The following is a 9,059-nucleotide window of genomic DNA, read 5'->3' on the forward strand; positions in this document are numbered from 1 at the left end:
TCAGGGAAAGCAGGTTATAAGTCAGATGAATTGAGTAAGGTGGAACAAAGCCCTTATAATTCTGTCCAGAAGGCAGAATTATATGCCATTCTTATGGTGCTAAGGGATTTTAAAGAACCTCTTAATATAGTTACAGATTCACAATATGCAGAAAGAGTTATCTTGCATATTGAAACTGCTGAATTTATACCAGATGACACAGAGTTGACTTCATTGTTTATCCAGGTACAAGACATAATCAGGAACAGGCTTTGTCCGATGTACATAACACACATCCGGTCCCATACAGGTCTGCCTGGTCCTCTAGCACAAGGCAACGCTGAGATTGATCAATTATTGATTGGAAGCGTGTTGCAGGCCTCAGAATTTCATAAGAAGCATCATGTCAATAGTAAAGGCCTAAAGAAAGAATTTTCCATTACATGGCAACAAGCTAAGGACATTATAAAGAGATGTCCTACTTGTTCCTTCTATAATCAAACACCGTTGCCTGCAGGGAGTAACCCAAAGGGTACTAAGAGAAATGAAATCTGGCAGATGGATGTGTTCCACTTTATGGAATTTGGTAAATTAAAATATGTACACCACACCATAGACACGTATTCAGGTTTTCAATGGGCTACTGCCCTGAGCTCAGAAAAGGCTGATTCAGTAATCACACATCTATTGGAAGTTATGGCCATCATGGGAATACCTGCACAAATAAAGACAGACAATGGTCCAGCATATGTATCTAAGAAAATGAAACGCTTTTTTGCTTATTGTAATATAAAACACATTACAGGTATACCACATAATCCCACAGGTCAGGCAGTTATAGAAAGATCAAATCGTACTATAAAGGATATGCTGAACAAACAGAAAGGGACCGAAAATACCCCCAGAAATAGATTACATAATGCTTTATTGACCTTGAATTTTCTTAACGCTAATGAGAAAGGAACGACAGCAGCAGAAAGACATTGGATAATAATAGAAAAGTCTGCTGAACTAAATCAACCAATTTATTTCAAAGATGTGCTGACCTCTCAATGGAAGCCAGGAGATGTGCTACGTTGGGGAAGGGGTTTTGCTCTTGTTTCCACAGGAGAAGAAAAATTGTGGATACCATCAAAATTAATAAAGGTTCGATTTGAAGAGGAGAAACCTCTTGGAAAGGAGAAATGACAACTCATCCACAATGATGATATTCCTACAGGTGGTAAGAAAAACATATAGAATGGGGGCAGGGTTCTGTTCTTATCTCCACAGGAAAACACTCATCTTTGAAAAATTCAAGGGATCCTGGATGTTTGGATACTGACAGATGGAAAAATACTTGCCCAATAGGAACTATTAAGAAAACTGAATAAGTTGTGTAAGTAAAATATACTAAACCATATTTCTAAATTTATAGAGCTGGTTTTGAAGTTGGACTCTGGCTCAGTCCCTCTCCAATTCCAAGCCTGTTGGTAAGAGAAAAACCCAGAGTTTCTGGAGTTTCTGTCTCATGTCAAGAGCCATGATAGGGGACAGAAAGAAATATGAGTTTAGAAAACATCTTTGCTTTTCTTCATATCTATCATACTTTTCATTGAATATATCTATCATTCCTTTCATTGAATATATATGTGTGTGTGTATGTGTGTGTGTGTGTATGTCTATATGATTGATGTTTAAGTTTTTCACAATGAACAATGAGTTTTTCCTGAAGTGACATTTAAAGTTTCCAGGAAGAAGATGGGGCCCCATAACAACGACTCCACCTGGTTGATATGACGTCATGATACCGATAGCGCTACTACAAGACCTGTTTTGGGTACCAGCTGCACAAGACGATCCCAACTTGGTTAGCTGAAATGGTGCACCTCTTATACAACATTCTGGCCAGACCTGCACAAAATACTCAGAGACTATTTGCAATTTTAAAAGACATCGATCTTGAAATTTAACCATCATTTTACTTTCACAGGATCCCCCAGAAAGAACGTCGCCCCCATGACAGCTGGAAGTAACTCTAGAGGACGACGTCCCCTCTCCCAGTAAAGTTTGCCCTTGGGTTTAGGGACATCATTTAGGGGTTGATTATAAATTGGTATATGGTTGAGGGTTGGGGAAGGAATTTTATAATAAGCTCAGGGATCATTTGAAAAAAAAAAAAAAGAGGGATAATAGATTGGTACTTGTTGGTACTTGTGAGTTATTGTTTTGAGACAAATGTATTGGTATCGATTCTTATATATTGATACAAAGTGAAATTATATTGACTATTGTATGCATGCATGTTTCTACCTCTGTTTAAAAACATTTTTTATGTATTGACATATATTGTATTGATATATATTGTATATATTTACCATATTGCAGTGTACATTTCTACCTCTGATTAAGATATTTACATATTGCTTGTGTATTGATATATATTTACCATACTGCAATGTATATTTGTACATTGCTTATATTTGGAGGTCATTGTCCTCATTTGTTTCACAGTTATTTATTGTCTTAGTCTTTAAGTTAGATAGGTATTGAGAATTATATAGATCAATAGTATTCTAAGTTTGTCATTTATAATTAGACTAATCAGGTTCTTTAGATACATAGAGATTATACTCAGTATAGATAGATAATCTTCAACCTCTTCAAAGAGCTGTAGAAAAAGGCCTTTAATCTAACTCAGAGTTTTGTGGTAGTGAGACACAATTGCTCCTGGCAACACCACTCTATTCCCGAGAGAATGTTGAGCACCAAAGACACTCCACCCGGAGCCTTTCTTCTTGGCTGAACTGGCCTTTGGGTAAAGAAATGCCCATACCTCAACCACTGACAGAAATACAGAGTATCTGTGAATGGAAAAAACAGGACTGTCATATCCTGCCAAGACAGGGTAAGATAGTTTTGACAAGTTTCTTGCCTTTGAAAATGGTGTGTCAGTTATGTTAGGCCTTAGCCAAAGTTGGTTGCTTCAACGCTGCAAACGTGACCTTGGGTGATTGCCCAGGTAGCTAGTTGTCTCTGTGATTTGTTGCATGTTTTAGAAGTTGTTTGATTGCACTTCCTAATTACTCAGGTAACATTATTTCCCTTCTCAGATCTTCGATGGGGTTGAAGACTATATAAATGTAGTTACTTTCGACTCATGACTTAGCCAAGCTATTTATTATATAAGACCTAAGCTAGTTAGAATAGGATATTTATTGTATATAATTTCATAGTAGGTTTAGAACTCTCTTACTTAAATAAAAGGGGGAGGTGTTGCGGGAGGTCCTTCCGCTCCTCCAGCCAATAGCCACCAAGATACCAGCCCATTGGGGCGTGGTATCTTTCCCTTTAAAAAAAGCGGCCACTTCCCTCCTCTCTCTCTTTACTTCCTGCTCCGGTTCCGGCAACTAGACTTCTTCCCAATTGCGTGCGCAGAGGGCTGTTGTCTGGGACCGTGATCTGTAAGTTTATTCCCCTTTAAATAAATACCACCCTATTAATCACAATTACAAACTGGTGTGGGATTGTTTATGACTTGCGCCTTCACAGGAATACTCTGCTAGCTTACATTTGTCCTGCTTTTTAAAAGCTTTCTTTAAAAACATGCATTGGTAATTGAGGTTTCAAATCTCCCCGCTGTGGACAGGCAGCTCCTACAGATGGTATGGACAGACGAGCTTCGTACTCACCATATAGTTGCCATAAGCGTGATCAAACATTTCCAGGACTTGATTTCTAATTGTGAAAAAACAGAGAGGGAGAAAAGTTACGTATATTCTATCAACTGGACTTTAGGAACACAATTTTCCTTCATAAAAGCACACTAATAAAAAAAAATAAAACTTTACTTAGAAGGAAACCACAGAGGGAGAAGTTTTTATTACCTCAGCACAAGGGGTGGGGCCAGACCTTTACTACCCCTAGTCCTAGTAATTTATATAAAATTGCCGGGGTTCTTTTCTAAGAAGACTATTGAATGACCATGTCATAATGCCAGAGAAGAAAAGCTGGTTTTGAAAAGAACATTACAGATATTTAATGCAATTATGTAGCCTATTCTTGGAGAGGGATGCTTCTAGACAACTCCTCAAAGCAACAATTATTAGGACCATTTATTGTTTTTTTTATATACTCTGCTAAGGGGGTGGAGTGTGTTATACTAATATGAATTAATATTTTCTCAAGCCTGTGCCTTTCCCATTAAACTGAGTAAAACCACAAATGCCCAGTTTAAGTCCATACTATGTATCATTTCCAAAAGATACACTTTCTAGAGTACTCTGCTCTCTTAAAAACACTCTCAAAAAGTAGAATTCACTTCAAAAACAAAAACTTGACAGCTCAAAGGGAGACTTATAGCTTCAGGAAGCTAGGGCTACATAATCACAAGTTTAAGATCAGCCTGGGAAGAGGGGGGTAGCAGAGAAGGGAGAGAGAAAAGAGAAGAGAATCCAATACAGCTGTTTAAAGGGGAGGAGTCAGGCATCCGAAACAGGCTCACTCCGGCAGACCCCACGAGTCTCACAATGACACGTTCTCATGACCGGAACGCGAGTACTATCACAAAAGCTAACGTCGAGAGCCAGCCAGGGCCAAATCCAATCATCAGCAGAGGAAAATGGCGAGACGAGGGGTTCCTAGCTCTTCTCTTCCCCAAGTCCACTTACTAAAATCAGGACTAGAAAAAGAAGTGAAGAAAATGTTTTCTTTCCTATTATACTATCTTGTCATTTTCTGAACAATTCAGAAATTATGAAATGCTGATAATAATAAAGGCAGCAGGCAGAGAAGCTCTAATACCCAACCCTGGTTAGCATGGCCAGCAAGGTTAAGTACACTTCATCTTGTGACCTAAATCTAAACGGTCCTGACAACCTTTATAACTATTTTAAAACACCTGCTCATTAAAGACAAGACCTTGGCTGGCAAGAGACTTCAGTGGGCAAAGGTGCTTGCCACAGAGCCTGACAATGTCAGTTTGATCCCAAGAACCCACTTGGTGAAAGGAGAGGATTGAGTCCTGTGTGTTGTTCTGACTCCCTATGCCATGGCACACACGCAAATGTAATAAAATAAAAAGATCTCCCTACTGCTGTGTTAGAACATCATAAGTTTACACAGATCCAAGGAATTTCAGAAAATTAAGGAGTATCTTACGGAATCCCTCTAGACACTCATCTTGCAAATGATAATGATCTCTTCAACAGCAGCAAGGCAGGGCCCCACAGAACCTGTGAACACTAACCTAAAAGTGAGATACGCAAATTCTCTCTTCCCTGAAGTACGATAAACGATCCCTATCAAGAAGCGAAATTTCCTGTCAATGGAAATTCTAGAGACTAGAAGTGCATCGAAGGTGGAAAACTCTAACTTGCTAACTCAACTTTGAGAGCTATGGATTTTCCAGATTATGGGTAAATTATGATTGCAAATGAAGACACACTGCACCACTGCAGTCAGCAAGCTCCATGACATAAACTTCAAAGTGGGCATATAAAATGGCACAGTGACTATATTAAACAGCTAAAAAGCTTTTACAGTTTTCTATCTTTTTAACAACTGTATAAGGTGTATTGGAAATCTGCCCCCCCATTTAAAATTTAAAATTGTTTTTCATTCTTAAATAATTTCTACCAATCAATTCTTTCCTAAAGTCACACTGCCTCCCAATACCAGTAGTAACTGCATTGATCTATACCAGCTGAAAATCAAAAATATTACCAAAATCTCCTATCCTGAAAAACTTCCATGAACGATAAGACGACATATCCAGTACATAACTACAGTAACTGTTCCCAACAATTCCAGCGTATGTGACATGCACATGCAAGTGCACAAACACACACACACACACTCTCTCCACCTTACTTTTTGAAACAGGATCTCTCACTGAACCTGGCGCTCACTAATTTGTCTAGACTGACTGTCCAATGACTCATAAGACTTCTAATAAAAAAGTCAAATACAATATTTGCAGCCATACTAGAATTAATACCCCCCATATCTTAAGGAAGTACAGCACTGTGCATACAATGTGCTATGAGGTCAGACATAGGTAAACATAACAACACAACAGAAATCTGACTCCACCTATTACCAGCTTCAAGACTCTGAACAAGGTAACCTTGAATCTCAATTTCTTCATTTGCACAGTGGAGATAGCATCCACCTTGTGACGTAATAACAGTAATAACAGTTTTAGAGATGGCTGAGTGCCAACAGAGTGGGGAAGTCATTAAAATGTCACCAGATAATACATTAAACTTACGAAGAAAAAAAGCAAGAACTAGAACTCTTTGGTAATTTTTGTCTAGATAGCTGACACCTCATCCTATTTCCTCTGATTTTTATTGCTCTTTTATTAAAAAATTAATACAGTTCTTTTGCAATGCTCGAAATAAAGAAGCACATATATCAGAACCTAATGGCTCCACTTAGTTTCATCCTAACATTATGGGATAAGTTACCTTTTATTTTTTTTTTCTAAATTTGGGTAATTTTTTCTTATAAAATGGTATGGCTACTATTTATATATTATCCTACAATTTGCTTTAGGTTTTTTTTTTTAACTATTATCTTGGGACTAGATCCTAGATAGCCTTCTAATTACAGAACTCTTTCTAGATGTATGAACATTATTCCATAATATAGAACAAAACAGCATATATTTTTTTCAACCATTTCCCTCCCAGGAACCGGTCTGTTCTTTCCAAATGGACCCCTTTCTACACTTATCTCTAACAGTGCTTTTATTTCTGTAGGGTAGATCCCCAGAGAAATAAATGAGTCAAAGGACAAGCACGACTTAAAATTCAGGAGTTGGTGTCAAAAAAAACCACACGAATTTACATTCCTGTCAAGTGTTTACACATCTTCGCTGACCAGGACTGCATCCTGGTGTTTTGTGCTTGCTGACCAGACAAGCAAAACCCATCCAGCTCACTGTTTTAATACGCATCTCTCACAACTCTTCGCGCTACTGACCCGCACGCACTTCCTCTTTTCTCACTTAACTGTTCACGGTGTTGCCAATTTCTACAGACTCTCCACTTCATTCTTATTCATCTGTGCCACTTGGGATGTATTAGAATTACTGAATTAAATGCTATAAATAGAGTTTTGTAACACTTTTAAGATTCACGAAACTACTCTAAGGGGGTACACGCAATCGAGGCCTTTGAATAACATCAAATCGCCAGCTCCAACTCCTTGTAGAAAAGACAAGACAGCAAGGGGATAGAGAACTCGGAAAAGTGCAAGTTTCAGTGAACGCCCCTTTTCCTTTAACAGGTGCAAACAGCGCAACATTTTCCCGCTGGGAGCTCAGCGGGGCGAGAACTCTAACCCTCCTCCGGCAAAAGGCGCCCCCAGAACTCCGCAACCCAGGTGGTAGCCCCTCCACCAGCCCCTGTCATGGCAGTGGCGCTGACACAACACGGCATATGTCACGGGCGACCCAGGAGACACCCGACAGCCCCCGAGGTCACGTCGTGGGGATTGGCTCCCATCCTCCTGGACCCTGTCCACCGCACCGAGGTCCTCCGGCCTCAGCAGCTGTTCCAGTCACCACAGGAAAAGTCCACCGCGCGCTGGGGGCGCAATGACAGGCACCTCGACTGCTGGCAGCCGCGCCAGGAAACCCACCAGGACAGCCACGCACCCTTACCCAAGCTTCTGCTTCTCTTCCCTACTCATGGGCGCGGCCCTCGCCGTGCACACGGACGTGGCCAACACCAGGCAGAGAGAGGCCGTCGCTGCCACCAGGCTCCATGGCGCTCGCTGGGGGACCCGGCACCCACAGCCCCGACCGCCGCCGGCTTCGCTCATGGCCCCGCGGTTCCGCGCACGCGCAGCTGCTACACCCGCACGGTGGGCCACATCGCGGGCTGCCGGCGGCGAGGAGTCTGCGAGCCGTGTCGAGGGCGGGCTGCGGAGTGAGGCAGGCGGCCGCCGGCGCCAAACTGTTTGCCGAAGCCACCGAGCCGGTCCCCAGCGCCAGCGCTGCCACCACCCTCCGCCCTCCACGGCCCAGAGCGCCGCCCCCAGCTTTCCGGTGTCGTAGTCTAGGAAACCGCCTCCCCAAGGCTACTTCCGGGTAGAGCAGCAGCAAGATAGCCTCAGGACCAATGGAAACAATCTCGGAGAGGGGCCGGTCACAGCTGCAGGACGGGGCATTGGCCAAGAGAAGCGGGACGTGGCCAAAAGGCGGGACTGGGCAGGGAGCTGTCCCTTCGACCCACCTCCGACCCCAGGAGTTGTCACCTGGGGACTACTAGTCCCAAAGTGCACCGCTTCCATCGCCTTGCCTACAGCCCCAGGCGCAGGCGCCTTGTTAAATGTCTGCCTAGTGGCGCGCTGCGTTCTGGGACTTGTAGTCCAGTCGTGTAAAGGCCACGCAGGTTCCAGGCGTTCTGAGTTCCGCTGTCCCTTTGGGCGGCCGTCATAGGTGGGCTGTACAATCCCTGTGAGTCGTCAATGATTTGCCCTTCTCTTCTTGAAGACATTTTTTTTTTGAGCGCTGACAGAATAAGACTTGTTCCCAGGTCGGTACCCTATTCCTTGAGGAACAGTGAGAATAGTCTTCTGCCCTCGGGGAAACAAACACAAAAACATCATCATCAACAACAACAACAAAATGGAACCTTTGACGACAGAACCATGTGAGGATTTTACTTTTTTATTAGCGCACTCTTTTCGACTCTAATATGTAGATATCACTGTTCGCCTTTTGCACACGTGGAAACCTAGGTTTGAGGAAGTTAGCAAACACTACACTCACTCCTGGGTTACATTCCAACCTGCCTCTGATTCAGAAGTCCCAGCAACTAGGACCACAAAAATGAAGGAGGGCAAGCAAAGCTAAAGACACGATTAATCATAGTTTTCTAAAAAGCCCGGGGAAGGAAAGAAATTTAGGATGCAAGTGATTTTTTTTTTTTTAAAGTTTAGTGAAGACTGGATGGATGTTGTAATGAGTTGCAATGACTGATTCTCAGGCTAACCGTTTGTAAAAATGACAAGTAGGTTTCTCTTGCGAAAGCCCATTTCTTTCTTTTGTGATAATTCAGCGGGTTGCTTCAGAATTGAGGAGCTTGGGT

At 42.0% G+C, this 9,059-nt stretch overlaps 1 protein-coding gene across 6 annotated transcripts in view; it reads right to left on the bottom strand.

The window, feature by feature from the left end:
• Edem3 (ER degradation enhancing alpha-mannosidase like protein 3) overlaps positions 1-7,987 on the bottom strand; it is a 70,220-nt gene extending 62,233 nt beyond the window's left edge. For all 6 annotated transcript variants that reach the window (XM_057769458.1, XM_057769456.1, XM_057769454.1 and 3 more), the window contains exons 1-2: positions 7,628-7,987; positions 3,651-3,696 (exon numbers count right to left, since the gene is read on the bottom strand). In XM_057769458.1, coding sequence (XP_057625441.1) covers positions 3,651-3,696; positions 7,628-7,788 — 207 coding nt within the window. In that variant the 5' untranslated portion in view covers positions 7,789-7,987. The remainder of the gene's footprint in view (positions 1-3,650; positions 3,697-7,627) is intronic.
• Positions 7,988-9,059: the final 1,072 nt, after the last annotated feature.

Source organism: Chionomys nivalis, chromosome 5, assembly GCF_950005125.1.
Source record: "Chionomys nivalis chromosome 5, mChiNiv1.1, whole genome shotgun sequence".
NCBI classification, from domain to species: domain Eukaryota; kingdom Metazoa; phylum Chordata; class Mammalia; order Rodentia; family Cricetidae; genus Chionomys; species Chionomys nivalis.